The following is a 20,675-nucleotide window of genomic DNA, read 5'->3' as shown; positions in this document are numbered from 1 at the left end:
ATGCCTTTGTGAAGATCCCCAAAGGTTCATACACTCAACGTGAATAGATGAGGAAAGAGTAGGCTGGTTAAAGTTGTGACATGTGGATGGCATAGACTTTAGAAATAGGATGTGGGTACACAAAATATGGGACTTTATTTGGAAGGAAGGGATGGGGAAGAACACATTTCTCTGGTGTCAGCAATTGAAGGAGCCTCAGTGGAAATCAGCATGGGCCATTGCTTTTCAGTTGTGGAGCGCGATGCCAGCAGCGCTACTAGTTGTGTGGAAAAGTGTGATTGTGAGTAAAGTAAACAGGAAGAAAGAAAGAGAAGAGGCAAAAAATTGTTACAAGTTGCTGATACACCATTTTGGTGCTCTGTGTGGCAGGATGGACCAAGTTTGCCAGGCTGACCAGGGCATTAACCAATAGCCGGGGCACACTTCAGCAGCTCACGCCAATGAACACGACTGAGGTCAGCCACAAGCATTCACGACTGGCAGAGGTGAGTGTCACGCAAAAATAAATAAATAAACCTGTTGGGGACTTTTTACATTTACTTTTATACTGAGCTAATGACATTTTCTGTCCCTTAACAATAAACTTGGCCTTTTTGCATTTTTATATTTTCATTAAACCTGCATTAAGCTTTTTTCCTCGCTTAGACCTTTGAGTGATCAGGTTTTATGACTGATTTTCATTACTTTTTGGAGACATCTGGGCCTCACAATGTAGGAAAAACCTGACTCACACATATACATAATCTATATGCACATACAAAAAGGTCAGCTGTCTATGTCTTCAGTCCCACATTGTAGAAATAAAGTCTGACTTCATTTCCAGACAAATGATTGTTGACTCAGCTGTCCAATAGTTGCTGACGTAAGCTTTATGTCTCTAAAACTTGGGTGTATTATATCTTATGGTTCCCTTACAACATGAATGGCCTTTTAATTCGTGAGTTACAGTATATATTCCTTACAGTGCATCATTTTGACAGTGAAAGGACCAGCTTAGGCCAGCATGGTTTCTTTTTGTAGTGGTTTTGCTGCACTGCAAAAAAAAAAATCCTAGTCTTATTTTCTAGAAAAAAATAAAATAAACACAGACATCCTTAATACAAAATCAATTGACTTTATATGGTAAAAAAAATAATTGCGCCATTGTTTTAATCAAAATTCAAACAAAAATTGATTGAATTTTGCCCGTTCACACCAAGAATAATAACTGTAATTATAACTATTGGTGTTCACAGCACACCAACAGGCGATGATATTCTGTTTATTGTTGTCATGCACTGCAATTTGTTGTCTGCCACTTTAAATGCTCAAACTCTTTTAAGCTGTGTGATTGGCTGTCAATGTTTTTTATTGTTCATCAGCTGGAAAAATGTTCTGAAAGAGATTCCAAAGATATGACAATTCTGAAAATAGACACTTTAAGGATTAAAAAAAAATAGGTGTCATAAAAGCCGGGGGTGCGCGTGAACCCTTATTTCCATCTAGACTATATGTTTTGAATGGAATTTTAATGTTCTGGTGTCACCACATCTTTAGTCAAGCAGTTAAGAAACCATGTGGTGACACCAGAACATTATAAGTCAGTAAATCCTTAAAGTGTCTATTTTCAGAATCTGCCAGCCAGGTACCAATCTGAAATAATGTCCCAAAGGCGTCATTTTTAACCCTTTGCTGCACCCGACCGGAACGAAAAATAAAAAAATGATATAGAAAGTGGCATAACATTTGAAGTAAACAACATACAGAGACAAATGACCACATTTTCCCATACAATTCTGACCCCAGGAATTTAAAGGAATGGTTATTTTTGACATTTGACAACATACTGACCCCCATTTTTTTGGGGGGGGGGGTTCTGGTCGGGTGCAGTAAAGGGTTAAAAATGAAGCCTTTAGGACATTATCTCAGCTTGGTACCTGGCAGATTCTGAAAATAGACACTTTAAGGATTTAAAAAAATCAGCTGACATAAAAAGCCGTGGGGGTGCGCCTGGACCCCTATTTCCATCTAGACTAATATGCTGGTGACTAAAAATCTCAACGTCTGACCGCTTTTTCATCTCTTTCTCTCTCATTTTTTTATTAACTCATTCAGTTTCTGTCTCATTCAGGCTCTTCAGCTGGGCTCTGACATTCTCCCTCAATACAAGCAAGAGGCTCCTAAAACTCCACCTCACATTATATTGCACTACTGCACCTTTAAGACCACTTGGGACTGGGTCATCCTCATCCTCACTTTCTACACGGCCATCATGGTGCCCTATAATGTGTCATTTAAGACCAAACAGAACAACCTGGTGTGGTTGGTACTGGACAGCGTGGTGGATGTCATCTTTCTAGTGGATATTGTGTTGAACTTTCATACAACTTTTGTGGGACCTGGCGGAGAGGTCATATCTGACCCAAAGCTCATACGAATGAACTACTTGAAGACCTGGTTTGTCATAGACCTTCTGTCTTGCCTGCCCTATGACATCATCAATGCCTTTGAAAACGTGGATGAGGTAAGCACATTTTTATTCAAGCAATATTAATCGATTATTTAAATACAAATATTATAATCACGCACGTACAAATATTATACCGGTAATCACGCATACACGCACGGTAAGGACATTCAATTTATCAAAAGTGACAGTAACAAATTCAAATAAATTCTGTTCTTTTGACTTTTGCTTTAAAGAATGTTAAAAAAAATTGTATCATGGTTTCAACAAAAATATTAAGCAGCACAACTGTTTTCACCATTGCTAATAATAAGAAATGTTTCTTGAGCACCAAACCAACATACAGTATTTGAATGATTTGACAACATTGACATAATTCCGTAATATGTAACGAATCATTCAATCATTCAAAGGAATAATTAATGGAACTGTTAAGGAATCTTTAAGAGTAATCTGATTCGTTACCAGAAAGGTTCAATTTCTTATGATTCCCATAGTGTATTATACTCTGATTCACACTCGTTTTGAGAGGATGTATGAATGATGTGATTCTGTTTCATCTGCATAGATTTGCTTTTATGTGTTGGTCTCTGCTGTGATAATGACTTAACTAAATACTTTAGCAACTTGAATGATGATTTAACTTTGAACTTTGAAACAATTTACTCTGTGCATTATGTCTTTCATCCAAATTACTGCCAAACTGAAATCTTCTGTTGAGTTTATTTGATTAGATGTAACATATCTGATTGTTCTCATATGACCAATTATGGTCAATAATCTTTCATCTTCTTTGCTTTTATTAGCTTTGGTCTCATCATGTTAATTAAGTATTCCAATCAAGTTTTCTGCGCTCAGCTCTTCTTTACTCGCATTATAATTGATCCTCCTCCACGTTATAGTTGGTTATTATTTATCTGTGGTTCTTGTTTGTGGTAATTACTGTTTGCACAGGACTTATCCAGCATACATTTCTATCTCTTACTGAGAAGAAACGGATACAGCTCTTGTTCTTCTGTCTTTCACTTGCACGAGCGGTGCTGCTGAATGCGTGCTTTTGTGCATGTCAGTAATGCTTTATTTTTCTCACCGAATGGGATTAGGGTTTTAGTGGACTCCTCCTCAACATTTAGTGGCTGAAGCTCTGACATGAAAACTACATCCATTATTGCCATCTCTTTCCGTGTCAGTGGCTGCTCACTGTACTGGGCATTAGCCTACCCACCCAGACAGTTCAGTGATAAGTGAGCTGGTTGAATCCGGGAGTCTGAAGATATTTTGAGAAATGCTTTCAGTGATTTATTTTTTGTTCACATAATTGAATGTTTTGAATGGAATGGAAATATTAAATGGGTTTGGTTACCGACTTTCTTCACAATATCTTCTTTTTTGAGGTTTGGAAAGACATGAGTGATTAAATGATGATCTATCCCTTTACATGTTCTTGAAGTAAATTCTAGTGTACTACTGTTCCTGGATAAACTACACCTGTGTTTTGAGTGTAAAGCTCTTCCATTGCTCTTTTTGTACTTCTGTGTATTTTGAGTTCTTCTGGAGGATCTGTTGGAGATTTTTATCGCCATATTTTTTAATCTGTCCTGTCTCGAAGCATCAGTCCAGCTAATATTAGAGTGGTGAGAAGGAAGTGATCATCCGAAAAACTTTAAATGGGCACAGGCGTCCTAATGGCGGTAGGTTGAATTGGGCGACTGTGGACATTCAGAATAAAATATGATTCTCCTTTAAGCTTCTTTACATTATTCATCTCCATATGCATGGTATGATATATTTATCCAATAAAATACCTATTCGGCTTCCTACTGGTGCCCATAAATTCATGGTTGCCCAGGCAACAGGCATCCTCTCCCATTGTGGTGATGTTGTTGGAATGCATTAGTCTCTGCATCATTGGAACACAATGAAGTCCCAAAACTGCCCTGATCTCAGTGAAGTGTTCCTGTGTCATCTGGGACTGAGCAGGCACTGCTCGGGCACTCTTGATGTGGTTGAAATCTGCATGTACAGGCTGAGTTCAGCTAAGGTTACATCTCAGATACTTGGTCTGTAGTTAAAATAGGGGAGATTAAATGTTTGTTTGTGCATCTGCTTTATTTCCTTAAGCTTAGTGTAATTCTGTGATCAAGCGCAACTCATATTATACTTTTAGTGAGATGGCATTGGACTATGCAATGGGAATGTTTTGGGTGTTATGTTCAATAGGTTTTGGGATTTTTTTTAGTTTACCATAATTTTAGGAATATAATGAAATCCAAAGAAATACACTTAAGCTTAAAATCAAACAAAATTACAGCCACTTGTGTGTTGTAATCTTTGGAGTGGAAGATGTTGTTAAATAATAATTTTCCACAAATGTACTGTGTTTGCGAGTTTCAGAGCCTATGATATTCTTACACCTTACGTCATTATCTTGTCAAAAAACAGCCACCAGTTATTAAAAAGTTATGATTTGAGCGTTAAACCCCCGCCCCAGAAACCAATAAGCTGAAGTGAAAAACTTGTAATGTAATATCAAAGACTTTTTTATTTTATTTCATTGAGCAATAGCAACTCAATACTGTAAAAAATGGTTTCTTGATAAGAAGGAATTTCTTTGAACCTATGATGCTGTAAATTACCATAAGAACCTTTATTATTAATAGTGTGAGGAGATGATCTCTGTCTAAGACAGCTTTAGATGAAGTTTTAATAAAGAAGGAAACAGATCAAGATAGAGAATTTAAAGGATAGAGTACAAAGGAGAAATAGAAAATTTGATTGATCAAACCCAAAAGCATTAGGGAATTTAGGGAGGGAATAAAGGACATGTTGAGTAAAACATCATGCCAATATGTTTATATTGTGCAATACATTTACCAGCAGAGTGTGTTTTTATGAAAGCTGATGGTCTCTGACACAGCTGCTGTTGAAATGTCATACCCAGTTTGTTTTTTTAGCTGACCCCCAACCAATTCTGTTTTGTCTCCCAAAGCTGAAACAAACCACAATCTCAACAGGACACTTGTTGAGCTGGCAGACGTTATTTCTAGATGCCCACTGAGCCCTGAAAACCAAAGAGGTTTTTGAGGATGGCAGTGCAATTTTATCAAAACTAAAAGTCTTTATTTTTTCAATAACTAATAATCATGTTGAAATGATTGAATGCCTTATCCCATTGGCAAACTTTTTTTTTCTTTTTCTTTTTTTACAAAAAACCTGGGAAAACAAATTACCAATGGGAAAGAAAAATGTATGAATAAAAGTAATGAAAATATAAATTATATTTTTTAAGAATCTTTTTTATTAGATTTTAAATTACAAAAATACTGACTGAAAATTATTTGCTGCTTAGTAAATGCTCTTAAATGCCCTTGAAACTTTAGCAAACAGAAAACTTTTTTGTTTAAAAAAAAAAAAAAAAAAAAAAAAAATCTGCTCATAATAAAATGCTGCAAAGTGTGTTATAAATATTTGAAGGCACAGGCAGTTGACAAGAGTGCGACTGTCCGTCATGGGGATTGATGTGCAGCTGTCAGATGTTTTCCTATGAGCTGAAGCCTGTTCTGTCTTTGTGTCCCCTGTGGACCACATGTCCCTGTCTATGGCTATTCCGGTCTCTTGACTTGTGTTGTAAAATACTTGCTCTTTTTCTGCACATATTATAGGGATATATAATAAAAATAAAAATATATATATAAAAATTCTGCCTTGTACTAGCCCTCATCTTGTTCCAAACTTTCTGTCTTTTGTGGAAAATAAAAGGAAATTAAGAAGCTCTTACACTTACTGTAGGAAGTAGCTCTCCAATGTTTTGTTATATGCCTCCCGACATATATATAAGGAGTATAGTCACACTCCTTTCTTATATATACAGTATACTGTATATATAGTTCTTATGTCTGGAGGTATATAACAAAACATTATATACACATTTGTGGCTTGACAGTCACTATATACTTGGTCACTGTATAGTTTTTATAGTATGGAAAAGAGCAATATGGACATTCTGATATATATCGTTTTATTTGTTCCACAAAATAAAGTCATATAAGTTTGAAACAATATGTAGGTGAGTGAGTGATGACAGAATTCTCAAGTGAACTATTCCTTTAATCATTTCACACTATCCATTGTTCAGAAGGTACATCAATTATTGTTATATGACACTTGTTATATAACGCTTGTGTTTTTTTAGTATCTTGATTTGCTTACAGCTGCTGTTCTGTTCATAATAATTACTTTGACACGTTCAGTGTGCTGCTGTCCAGATCTAATATCTGTAAATGGGTCTCTTGAATCCTGAAGTCCATCTCTGAGCTTATTATATGCATGCGCCAGTGCAGTTTGGCGTGATGCGAAACGTCTGCCTCTGTCTTTCTGACTTAGGATCCCATTGTAGACTCTTCTGCGGTGGGCCACTTGCCAGCTACAGCCCACTCTTCACGCAACGCCACACGTGCGGAGGACTCGGTGTTGCCTGTAAGTTCGCACTCCTTTCTTGTGTTGTTTATGGCCCTTCTGCACCATTTTCTAATTTGTACCGCAGTTCAGTAACCTCTCCCCTATTCAATGTTGAGCAGAGATGCACTAATGGCTCTCTAATTTATGCTAATGTTGCTCTGAATGCTGCACCCCTTAGTGTGTTTGTTTATCTAAAGTGATTTTAGATGCAAGTCAATTCAAATTAGATGGCGCAAGCTTCATTCTCCCTGACACACACAACCACACACAACATGTTTCACCAATAGGCATTAACGTTTCTCCTCCATTATCCCATGTTACATCTATGGGGTCGTCACATCTAACTGAACATTTATGAGCACGCATAACCTTCTAATTTTCACACCCTTTCAGCTATTCATCTGTTTGGCCCTCAAAGACAAAAACAAAGAATTTTATGGTTTACTAAATGCTATATAAGCACAGTTGCAAATTAGATATAGGCCCTCAAAATGATCAATTACTTGGGAAAGTATCCATTAAGAGCTGCTCTGCCTGGGGAGTTGACTGTGTTGGCAAAATTAGCATCAGTTTTTTTGCTAGCGCAATACAAGCCTTAGGTTTTCATGCAATATTGCAGAATGAACACATCTATTTTTACCTTCCTTCCTCCGTGTCATTGTCTAGGGAAAATTGCTCCTTTCAGGAACATAAAGCATGTTTGAAAATTAGCCTTTTGATTATGTGACGGCTGGAGCAAAAAAGCAGAAATCCTCAGTGGAGGAAATGCTAATTAAACCTGTGAGGTACATATCACGGTCACTATTTATAAACAGTTCTGGGCTGACAGTCCAAAGCTGTTGAGGATGTAACAATTAGGTATGCTTACTTCTCACCCCCTCGTTTTCACTCTGCCAGATTAAAAAAGTGAATTCCATCAAGTGTCTGCAGAGAACGTTGTTCCGTTTCTTTCCTCCAGATAACCTACCAGTTGTCCTCTGGAAGATAGAATACATTTGACTGAAACATTTAAGATCAATTACAAAGTTCTATACGTGCTCCTGCTCTCTCATGTTTATTCAATATTAAATTAATATTTATTAATGCTTATTAATAAAGTTATTGAATATTTAATTGTTTGCATATCTCAAAATGGATATCCATTTTTCATTTTCTACATTATAAAGTTGTGAAGCCTAAATTCCGTTGTAGAATTTAAGTCTGCTTTAGGTTTTTAAGTGTTTTATTTTTATTTGTTTTAATGCAATATTATACATTTTTTAATGTCAGAGATTTATTGGTTATTGGCCATCATATAATACTCATGGCTTAAATCTAGTTAAGCCATGAATTCTAGAGTGTACAGACTGATAGGTACTTTATACATCCAGTCAGTAAGCAATCACATCAAGCTGATTGGCCTCTGCTGATCCTGCAGCCAATGAGATTGCTTGTTCAACATATCAGAGTTCCTCTAAAATCCTCCACCTCCCCCAGCTCCACATGCCTAGAGCTGCAAGTTTATTTATGCAGCAACAACATATCTCACATGCTCACAGCAGCGAGTCTGTGAATCTACCGTACCGGTAGTACTGGTACCAGTCGGTACTAGAATAAAAAAGTTAACACTAACAACATTTCTTCAGTACCGGTAGTACTGAGTGCCAGGTATATTTGGTAAAAGCTGATAGAAACTGCTTTCAAATGCTCTCGTTCATTTATGTTCGAGCGCCCTCTGAGTGTCAAAGGTTTCTATTTACACCGTGTTTTTATAAGTTTGAGCATTGTAGCCAATCACAATCATATCTGTTGAGCGCATGAAAGTTTGTTCAACTTGAGCTGCGTGTGCAGGAATCCTTTCATTATAACCTACAAAGTGTAAACACGATGCAAATAAGAGGATGACTATGCTCTTGCTTTCTGTTTATTACCCATTCACAATCTGAATACAAGTTTAGTTTTTGAAACTGTATTTTAATGCACGATTGAATCAGAAACTGCCATGATTGACAGTGATAACCAATGGACAGGACAAAATGAGACTTTATTTTTATTTTTATATATATACTTAATTCAACAGTTTTTGCTCTGGTTACCAAAATTGGTACAGAGAATTGCAAATATTTACTGGTATTGGTACCGACTACTGAAATGTTGGTACCGTGTCAACCTTAGTAGCAAGTCAATGCTAGCAGATCTAGTCCATCAAGGCCAAATACATTAACATTTCCATATTCATAAACATGCTAAAACTATTTTGAGAGTTGTTATGATTTAAATAAATATAATTATGGCCTAATGATATAATATAAACAATTATCAAAACTATCGTATTGACTAGAATTGTAATATTGGTGTGACCCTAAGTCTTTCATTTTCACTGGGAGTGACTGCGACCACTGGTGATGCTAAGCAATCTAAGCAAAAACTACAACCAGTAAGAGAGTTCAAGCAGTTGTGTCCTGTGATCTGATTCCTGATGCACTTTAATATTGCATTTAGAAACGCCTACTAGCAAGCAAACTCCAGTGATTAAACCTGTCACTGTGACCCTTTCTTAGTGGCCCTTTAGAATTATAGCACTTTCGTTTTAACCCCATATTTAGTCTAGATCTTCCCCCACATTCACTGTAGAAAATGTCTGCATATTTGGCCTACCAATGAGTTAATGCTGTATTTGTGTACGTTAAGAAAACTCTAACAAATATGTTAATCAGAGTGGGCTTTTTTTCTTTCTTTAAAGACCTATAATCTGCATTGGCCTGAAGTTGACAAGCAATGCTTAAGCTTTTGTTCAAAGGAATATAGTGCAAGTGTGGGCGTAGCTGAGTAAAAGCATCCTCTTTATTTTGCTTTCAGAGCCAAAAAGACTATATTTATTTCACCCTTTAATGACACAGACTAGACAACATACATCCAAACCATTAGCTGTTATCTTTCATAAGCTTAGAAGAATTTGCCTGATCAATAAAACAACGGTGTTCACTCATGAGATCTAAGATTCTCTTTGGATGTGCCCTGTGGAGTTGTAGGATCAGTCAAGGAACCTAGCTATCCATTTTCTCCTGCTCCTCTGACATGAAAGGTGTCTGATCAAAGTGGCTATAGGCTGAAAGAGCAGGTCTCTGGAGCTATGACACCCATCAACATGGAATTATTCATGTTCTAGTGAACATGGAAGATCTTACCTTGAAATCCACACCTGGCTTTTTAAACTCATGATCTGTATTAACTAAGCCTTTCAAGTGTACCTTATGAATATAAGCCTATACATACATCTTTACGTTTAGGTTTGTAAGCTTTTTTTTAAACCCAGATTGTTTTCTTTTCACTCTGATACTGTATGTTAATGTTGCACACATATAGGCATGTAATATTCCAAACCTAAGCAAAAATGTGTGCTGCATATAAGTAAAATATAAAGAGTTCATAATGCTCTGTTCATAATGGATCTATTATTATTTAAAAATACATACATTTATTTTGCTACATACAATGACTTGAATACAACTCTTCTAAAAAAAACATAATTTGAATTTTTAGAGGCATTACCGGTAAGTCAAAAATAAGGGGGATACAACTATCCTGATATCATAATGGGGAAAAAAAGTAAAAGTTAAATACTTGCAAAAGTAAAATTGGCTAGTTTGGGATAATCTTTTATTATTATTTCTTATAAAAACAGTAAAGCAGTTTTAAAAATATTATAATTACAATTTATTAAAATAATATATTCATTTATATTATTAAACATTATAAAATCTTTGTTTTCAAAAGTCATTTGATGCGACCAGTGTGTAGTAACATGCGGGGGAAACATAAAACAAAATTATAAAAGAGAACCTGCAGACCCTGTCATTTCATGAAATAAATTCCATGTATACTACCCACCAAAATACATACCGGTAATATTCATGAATTAATAGTTTGTGGGGGAAAAAAATACCTTTTGAAAATTATGATTAAGGTGTGCACACTTGCATGTATTCATGGCAGATCTTCGTAATCTTACTTTGGTGTTATTTTTTCTTTAGCCTGTAGGCCAGCTAGTTTTAACATGTTCTTACCATCTCTCTTTTTCTTTGCCAGGGTCTCAGCAGCCTGTTCAGCTCATTGAAAGTGGTGCGTTTACTCCGCCTGGGTCGAGTGGCACGCAAACTGGACCACTATCTGGAATACGGTGCTGCTGTATTAGTTTTACTGGTGTGTGTCTTTGGCCTGGTGGCACATTGGCTGGCCTGCATCTGGTACAGCATTGGAGATTACGAGGTCATTGATGAGGCCACCAACAGCATCAAGACGGACAGCTGGCTTTATCAGTTAGCTAACAGCATTGGCATGCCATACCGCTACAATGCCAGCGGTTCTGGCCAGTGGGAGGGTGGTCCCAGTAAGCACACGCTCTACATATCATCTCTCTATTTCACCATGACAAGTCTCACCACCATTGGGTTTGGGAACATTGCACCAACTACAGACGGGGAGAAGATCTTCTCTGTGGCCATGATGATGGTGGGCTGTAAGTATCACTAAATGGTTTCTTTGCTTTCATGCTTCATCAGAAAGTTGGTTAATGCACGGACATTAGGAATGCGCGATATCTTGGTGTTGTACCGGTTATTGGCCAATATTAGAGATGTTTTGGGTAATGCTCAATATTGTATATTTGATTAGACATGGTCATTTTTGATTGCCTATATGCCATCTTCTAACACTCACTTAAATGTAATGTTTAAAAACTTTAAAGCTACAGTCCGTAACTTTTTTTGTGTTTAAAATTGACAAAATGTATATAATGAGCGAGTACATCATGAATCCATTTTCCAAACCGTGTTTTTGTATTATCCTGAATCACTACGGTCCTCCTATAATACGTGTTATATTCTGACTATTTTAGATCGGTCGGGTCGTACCACTGCGGTGTAGCCCAGTACGTGTGTGACTCAGATATAAAAAGAGAGAAGTAGCTCCGGCTACAATTTTGTGTTTATTAACCTCTAGAGTGCCAAAAGTTACGGACTGCAGCTTTAACAAAGGAATATCCATTTTTCATACTGTACATTGGGATAAAATATACTTTAAATACACCTAAATTAACCAATAGCATTTAAAATAACTGATTTTAGTTTTTAATGTTTTGTATTTATTTAGACAAAATAGTGTAGAATTTGAAATATTGGCCATAATTTTTATATCAGCGCATTCTGTACGGTTTAAGCTAATCTTCTCAGTTGGGAATACGCTTCAATTAGCATCAGTGGAGTGCTTATTATATTCTCACCAATCAGCGCATGTCAGGAATTTAAAAGCATTGCAGACACATTGATAGGTATCATATAACATCATATAATTTGATATATTTTTGTTTTCTTTGATTTCTGTTTAGAAATACATTTGCATCATGTCCTAATATGACCTGCGGTGCATCTTTGAAAACATTTCCTGAAACTTCTCTCTCTAAGCTGCTACATTTGATAAAAAATGAATAAGCTTGTGCGGGTTTTAAACCTCCTCAGACTGTAACGCCGCACTTTGCTCTTCGTCACCTAATCACTTGCTGTTATCTTCAGAGTTCTCCAAGGATCCTAAGCACTGTAGCAGTGCATGTCAGCTTTTGAGTTACAGAGAGCAGTTCCATCAGTAATCCTTTAGAGATCCACAGGTCTAACAGATAGCATGAGATACAGTAAACTAAGCTGTGACTAGTAGCTTTTGGCTGAGATGGCGAGTGGTATGCAGCCATGAGTGAGTCAGTGGGAAATAATGGCACTGCTTAATACATCCTTTAGGAAGAGACATATTGTGCAATACGTCTGACAAATTAAATGGCAGTTAGATTACAGTTCAAGGTGAAGTGTGTAATTTTTTATGCAAATATACTACCTTCCTTTTTCAAAACATCACTGCAAAAAAACATTTTTTTCTAAATGAGTGTTTTTGTCTAGTTTTCTAAAATATCTAAACATCCTTACAAGATAAATAGAATTCAACAATATAAATTGACATAAAAAAAAACATTATCCAAACTGCTTGTAGGGTCGCTGGGATGCTGGAGCCTGTTTATTTATTTATTTATTTATTGTTATGCTATAGTAACGGGTATGCAGGGAAGAGGAGAGGTGAGGATCTTTTAGCAAGCAGTCTTTATTCCATGAACACACAAACACAAAGATAATCCAAACTTTTTATTTATTTATAAAATTTACTACAGTTCTTCAGATTTATTTCTTTAAAAAATGTCAAAATATCAGGGGTGTAATGATACCCTTATGTCAGGATACGATACATATCACAAACTGAACTCACGATATAGTATTATTGTGATACACCAAGACATATAGTAAAAGGTTAACAAAAAATGCTAGTTGATTAAAATGACAAATTTGGTATTACATTGGGTGTGGAAATGAATTGGCTTGGACTTGGTGCTGATAACCCAATGCACAGAACGATGGTTACACCAGCATAAAAATATGTTTCTGAAGCTGAAAATACATAATTATTTTAGACGAACATCTTTGCACTCTGTCACTGGCTATATTTAAAATAATGTAGGCCACTTTTTACTGGTAACAAGACATTTGGTATTATCAGGACCCACAAATATTCCCCCATTGCATTATTATACATTATATTCAACATAAATATAGTTTAATGCAGTACTGACACTAAAACTCTGTAAACCTGAATTTCTTCTTACACATGATAAGAAACTATACACAATACATATTGTCACTATTCACGATACATATTGATGCATTTTTGTACTGCGATATATTGCGACACGATATTGTTACTCCCCTACAAAATTTATGTTTATTTGAATAGTATGACACTTGTGGCTCAGTATGTCATTGTGGTATGAGATTTAATTTAGACTTCAGTGAGTGCCACTAGTGTAGAAATTACATGCTTCAGCTTTAAAGTTTTAATTAGAAAGCTGACTAAAGGTAGTTTAATTTGGCAGACTCTAGCTTATAAAGCACAGCTGGCTTCAGATCAGATTTAGCGGTAGTGGGCCGCAGTGCTAATCATTTCCTGATGTGTAGTAGTGCAGTGCTTGCCGTTGGTTTATTGCTTGGTTGTTCTGCACCGTCTGAGTTTCTTGTCATACTTCTCTCTGCGAACACAAATGACAGCAGATGGGGAGAAAGTCGTGTGTTGTTTGTGGATTTATCTCACAGTGCTACAATATGGTGCATTGCGTGGTATTCTGTTGTACTGCATTAGCCAAATCCTATACTAAATTAAAATGAAGCAGACATTTTGCATTAATGAACCATATGAATTCATAAAGGCCAGCGGATTTACACAAACTGAGTTTAATTGCCTGTTCGCAGAGTCATATTTGTGCTAATCATGGACATGTGGATGTACTTTTTCTGTGGTCTTGTAGAATAAATGTTTAATGCATGGTATGAATGGGACTGGATTTATATTAGATCTGTGGAATTACCATTAGACTAATCACCATGGCAAAGCCAGCTGCTGATCCGGCCCTTTTTATTTAAGTGAAACATCGAGCTACAGTTTAGACTCTTGTTCTTTTCCTTTGTTGCATAAATCTTCTTTGTTAAAATGTAAATCCTGGGCTTCTAGACTTGCTAGGGTTCTATGTATCTTTGTGGGACTGAGAAAGAGCAATTAGGTGAAATTGTATATGACTACCAACTGATTATTACTTTCCAGCCCCTCTTATTCCGAGGGCGTTTTAACACCTACGGTGGCCGTATTATTTCAAATCTGCCGGCAGTCGCGAGTAATCTCCCCCTCGCATTCGTCACGGTGCCACTGAGTGTAAAAACGTGAAAGGCGAAGCTTGAATTTCCAGGTATGTCCCTCTTTGGCTAATGTATTTTCAAGATGGAGGTGCAACATGGCTTCCACCATTCGAGCGACTCACTCGTACATAATGGCAGACTCTAAGCTTACGAGAATACTTGATTAGTTGGTAGAAGTAATTATACATTAATGAGTACATTTAATTTTTAAAGAACTGCTAAGTTCTTTAAAAAATTAAAAAATTACACAGTGTAGCTTTAAAGGGACTGTTCATCCATCATTACTCATGTTGTTCCAAACCCATATGACATTTATTCTATGAAACACAAAATTTAAGTGATTATATTCACTGCATGTTCACTTCCAGTGAGCTGTTATCTGGAGAATTGCTGTCAGTTATTAGAACTCTGAATTGTGAATAAATCAATCGGACATTTTGATTCTGTTTCTGAATGATTATTTTAATATGATTTATATACTGTTATAGTGTTTATTCATATGTTAAATGAGCTTAAATGAGCTACTGATCAAAACACAGGCGGGGAAGAAGCAGAAACAATAATAATATGTAAAATAACGCGATCACCAACATTTTGATATATTGCATACGTTTAGATATACAACAAAATATTATGTGGGCCATGAAAATTTGGTGAAAATGAAAAATGCTTGCGGTGGCTGACAACTTTAAAAAAAGAAAAGAAAACGCTGTCGGGGAAAGAGTTCATTTCAGTTATTTCTAAATTTATCTTAAAGGGGTGGTAAAATGCCCTTTTCACAAGATGTAAAATAAATCTCTGATGTCCCCAGGGTGTATGTGTGAAGTTTTAGCACAAAATGCCCCACTGATATTTTGATATATCATGTTAAAGTTGTCACTTTTTAAGGGTTTGCAAAAACGCACCATTTTGTGCCTGGCCCTTTAAATACAAATGAGCTGCTGCAGAGGGCGGGGTTTCAAGAGCTTGTGTGTGTTAGCAGCTGCTATTACCTCATGCAGACACACTAAAATGATAGAAACTGTTCTGCCTTTAATAATGTTAAAACGGAGTCAGACAAAGATGGAGACTCAAGAAGAAGTGACAACATGTAGAATGTAACAGGACGTCTCTGAATGGTTAGTTGATACACTTATGTTGCTGATGTGGAGTTAACTATCTTCAATTAGAAAAGTGAAATCAACCACCCCTTTAAAAAAATTTCGATCTCATTTTTATATTATTTCAGCATCAAAACTATTTTTTTTTATATAGTTTATGTTAACATACAACAATGCTAAAGAAGAATTTTGAATGAAATCAATCAGTTCTTTGGAAAGAATTGCTCAAAAGAATGATTTATTCACTGATCCAGGACTCAAGTCATTTTTGCTCACTATTGTTGTATGTAAAAGTGTTCTGTTGGACGAGAAAATTATAGGATTTTCTTTTTTTGCGTGAACTATTCCTTTAAGACCTGTCTGAACTGATTAATAAAACATACATTACATAACACATTTCCCTCTCTTTACCTCATGCACTCAAGCATGTTACCTCAGGGTGTAAGACACATGCGTGACTGTAGTTCAGAAGAATCCAAGCAGCACAACATTTTAATACTGCCAGTATAAGAGTTATAGTGTGTGCTGACTAAGGAAACTGATGCTCTGTGTACCAGGACTCCTTAGAGCCACACTGTCATGTGACCACTGTCTTATAGGTCCTGAATCTACCGATACCTTTGGCTGTGACCAGAGTGCTACTGCAGTACAGTTCAGTCAGCAGTAATGGTCTCACCCAGGGGCTTTCCAAAGGTTTATGTGTTCCTGGTACACCAATATGATAGTTTCTCCATCTCATAGACCTCTACAGTACCCGTAATGACCCCCAGTGGCTCGTTTTGAGCTATCTTTGAGCATCAACTGTTGTAGGGGACTGTTACAGTCAGCACAGGGGAGACATTTGCCGACAATATCAGAGGAAACAGATCTATGTCTAATGGAATCACATCTCGTAAAGTGACATTAAAGTCAGCAAGTGTCTGTTCACTCTCAGCATGTCAACAAACAACAGGAGCATCTGTTAACAACCCCACAGCAAACATGAGCATGCATATGAGAAGATAGCTTATTTTACTTTGCTTGTTGGCTTGTTCAGAAGCTTGAGTATCTGGGCAGTAGCTTGTAATCTTGTAATCTTGTAATGTAATTACATAAAGATTTTTCATAAAGGGATGTTGAGAATCCTTGTGAAAAAGAAGTGCACCTAGTTGTATTGAATTTGCACTTGTAGTGTACGTCAAATCTTAAAAGTATAAAAACTACTTGCAGATATATATTATTATATATATTATATTAATGAAATTCCTTTGAAGTTTCTTAACACACTTCAAGTAGCCTACACTTGAAACATTAAACAAATTGCACTTTGTAATACTGTCAAATAGAAATAGAGTACATTTTAAATCAATTTGTTTTAATAATCTTTTGTCATGCTTTAAAGTACACTTATTTTTGATGTGTTGACTAACACCCTAAAGCAGATATAAAGTATCTTATAATATTAACTGTGGTGTGTTATTCAATATTGAAGGTAATATTTTTGAAATGTGATCAATTTCATCTTTGTCATTACAAATATTAAATTACCGGTATATAGGTAACACTTTATTTTACAGTCTCCTTGTTACATATGCTACACGTACTTGCATATACGTACAAGCAACTAACCCTAAACCAAACCCTATTCATATAGTAAGTACATGTTGTTATTTGATATTACTCAGTATGTAAATGTATAATTACACTGTAACAAGTACACCTTAAAATAAAATGTAACGTTTATATTTTAGTTTACATTAAATGCTAGTACTTTCGGCAGAACACTTTGACCATATTTCAAAGACAATAGGAGAAATTATGAAATTGCAGAAAGTTGTACTTCAGTATAATAAAGTATACTAAAACACTAAAGGTCAGTTAATTGCATTTAATATAAATTCAAACTATACATTTTCATTTAATTGTAATTAACATGCAATTAAGTGTCTGAAACCATTACATTCAGTTCATTCTTAAGTATATATATATATATTTTTATATATATTTCTGTAATAAGTACTCTTTTTAATAAGTAAGTTTAATAAGCTAAAGTGTACTTTTTTACAAGGGCAATGATGAATAAAGAAGGAAATAAGCACAGTAAGATCAGCATTATTTTAACAGCTATAATTTTATGTTAGACAGTTTAAATGTGTTACATGTGACAAGATGTCCGAAACACCCCACTGGGAAAGTCATTTCCACTCACCACTTGCACAGTATTGTGTTGGATGTCTTTTGCTTCATGCTTCATATGTCAATAAGCAGCAGTATTCACAAATCAAAGGTGATGTGTTAGCTTGTTCATTCGGTGCAATACAGTGATCCATTCCTGTGTTTGTGAAGTTATTGATCTGCTGTCTCTGAGTAATTACTGACTGTGGCTGAGCGCTGACTGACCAGATGCTGTTTTTACCATCTCTCCCTTTGCATTTCCCATGAAACCATGTTCTTCTGCTAGAAGTAGTGCTGCCAAGCACTTCAACATTTTAAAGGGGTATTGACATGAATGTTGTATTCTAAAATGTAAAATATAAAATGTACGCATACAATTTGTTTATTTTCAACCTTCATTCTAAGCCTCGGATCCTTAAGGCTTGTCAGTAAAACGACCTCTGTTATGATTACTTACATTATTGCACGTGATTTATTGTTTTTAAAACATTATCCATTTAGAATCATAATTTACAGACAGCGCATTATGAAATTGTTTACCTACGTTTTGCCTCGCAGCTGCTGTCAGGTCCAATAGAGTTGGCTGATTCATCTTTCAACAAAAGTTTCTGTGCAAACTCTCCATTACACTGATACCATTACCAATCTACAACTTGACTTGTAATGCAGCCTGTAATCATAACCACACCATGTTGTTTCATTTGGCCAGAGGAGAACAGGTCACCCCACTGAATTAGGTTTCGCCCATGGCTTTTTTTCTCCATTTCTGTGGAGTTTAGATTCCTTGCCACTGTCGCCTTTTGGCTTGCTTAGTTGGGGACACTTAATATTCGGCAACATTATTGATTTGACTGTGCTGAGACTATTGGATGAGAACTGAACTGAGCTGGACGATGACATCACTGTTTTCTCCAGAGCTGCTTATAGCGGAATTTAAGTCATTCCATAACTTTACACAGTTATTGAACGGAACTGAATCAGCACTCAACTGACTTCAGCTGAACAATAACACTGCTTTACAGCTGCTCTTTTTGCATTATTAAATTATTATGTTTCTGTGTATCCATGTAAAGCTGCTTTAAAACAATCTCTATTCTATAAAGCGCTAATAAAAGTGACTTGACTTGACTGTGGTTTGTTTACAAAACAATCTACAGTCAAATGCTCTGAACAAACATCTAATCCTCTGACGCGACTCGGAACGGCATTAAAAGTAAACCATCCACTTGTTCCTGTTCAAGTCTGTATAGAGATCTATTGCATGATCTATTTAAACAGGCCGTTTCAAAGAGAACGTTCTTTCACTCTTCTACTTGTCCTGTTGTCGACAGGATCGAGCGCGTGGAGTACGACAGAAACTGAACGGGTATCTGTATACTTTATCCAGTGTAGACCACGTCATTGATTATAATCTGACAGGTGTCAGCCGTTAATCGACTGAACGATAGTGGGCGGGGCCTATGGTGTTATGATGTGAAACTATTCGCCAATGTCTTTTTTATTAACTTTATTCATTACAAAACCATATACAAACAAAAAAAAACTGCCCACCGCCCACACTTAACCCTTAAAGACCTACACAGCCGCCGCCGGCTAAAAATAACTATTGTTCTTAAATGTTTAATAACTTTTGAACTGCTAATCCAATCTGTATGCTTTAAAAAGTCCCGTAAAGACATTCAGAGGCTCCGTAGTGAATGTGATTGCATCATCAGGTTTTGATCAGCAATGATTCGTCATAGAAACCCATGCGGTTTGTTTCTCTGAGCCAAACAGGAATGATTGTTGATGCTTAGTCCCATCATCATATCCAGATTGGTTTATATATATATATATACAAAAGTTTATTTTGTATATATACAAATATACATATATATACATATATATATATATATATATATATATATATATATATATATATATATATATATATATATATTACTTGTATATATATATATATATATATATATATATATATATGTCACTTTTGCTTCAGTGTTCTATTACAATGTTTTCTATTTATTTTACTTCCTGAACTTTTTTGGACACATCTATATTGTCAGTAAAAAATAAAAATAAAAAACAGCTTTTCACTGAAAATAACCTTATAATAATGTTGTAATAAATGGCTTTAACTTGCTTAGGGATTCTTACATGTAGTCAAAATTTCATATGGATATCTAGAATATCCAAGTAAAACTTTCTAAATTTTTTTTTTTTTTTTTGAGTTGAGTAAAAAAAAAAATCACTAAAAATGTGCTACCGTTTTTCTTAAATCTGGTAAATGTATCAATTCCAAGACAAAATGAATGAATTTAAATGAGACTTGATGCTGACTGCTATAATAGGTTAGAAAAACAAAGAAAAGAATAGGCGAGTCAGGTGCTCCAAAAATGTTCTAGGTCTTTAAGGGTTCAACTACACATATATAACATACAACATACATTCCAAACACTCTCACCCAGCCCTACTGATGTCTTGTTCTAGACTGGAGGCAGTCCTATGCAAATGCATTTTCCTGTGTGACGTCCCAGATCCCACAATATCCAGACAAGCTGTTTTGGAGCTTGATTAAATAAATGCTTTGTTTATAATGAGGAGGACGTTTTAAACGTTCATGGAGGTTGTCTACAAACCGGAAGGTTGGTGGTTCTATCCCCGGTTCCACTTGACCAAGTGTCAAGGTGTCCATGAGCAAGACACCTAACCCCAGCTGCCCCCGACGAGCTGGATGGCGCCTTGCATGGCTGACACACC

General features: G+C 35.9%; 1 protein-coding gene across 4 annotated transcripts in view; it reads left to right on the top strand.

The window, feature by feature from the left end:
- kcnh5a (potassium voltage-gated channel, subfamily H (eag-related), member 5a) overlaps positions 1 to 20,675 on the top strand; it is a 139,158-nt gene that overhangs the window by 52,392 nt on the left and 66,091 nt on the right. For 3 of the 4 annotated variants that reach the window (XM_079639699.1, XM_079639698.1, XM_079639696.1), the window contains 4 exons: positions 370 to 485; positions 2,111 to 2,503; positions 6,830 to 6,922; positions 10,973 to 11,402. In XM_079639699.1, coding sequence (XP_079495825.1) covers positions 370 to 485; positions 2,111 to 2,503; positions 6,830 to 6,922; positions 10,973 to 11,402 — 1,032 coding nt within the window. The remainder of the gene's footprint in view (positions 1 to 369; positions 486 to 2,110; positions 2,504 to 6,829; positions 6,923 to 10,972; positions 11,403 to 20,675) is intronic. The other variant, XM_079639697.1, reaches the window with a different exon arrangement.

Source organism: Phoxinus phoxinus, assembly GCF_949152265.1.
Source record: "Phoxinus phoxinus genome assembly, chromosome: 16".
Lineage (NCBI taxonomy): Eukaryota > Metazoa > Chordata > Actinopteri > Cypriniformes > Leuciscidae > Phoxinus > Phoxinus phoxinus.
This window is presented reverse-complemented; position numbering and strand designations above follow the sequence as displayed.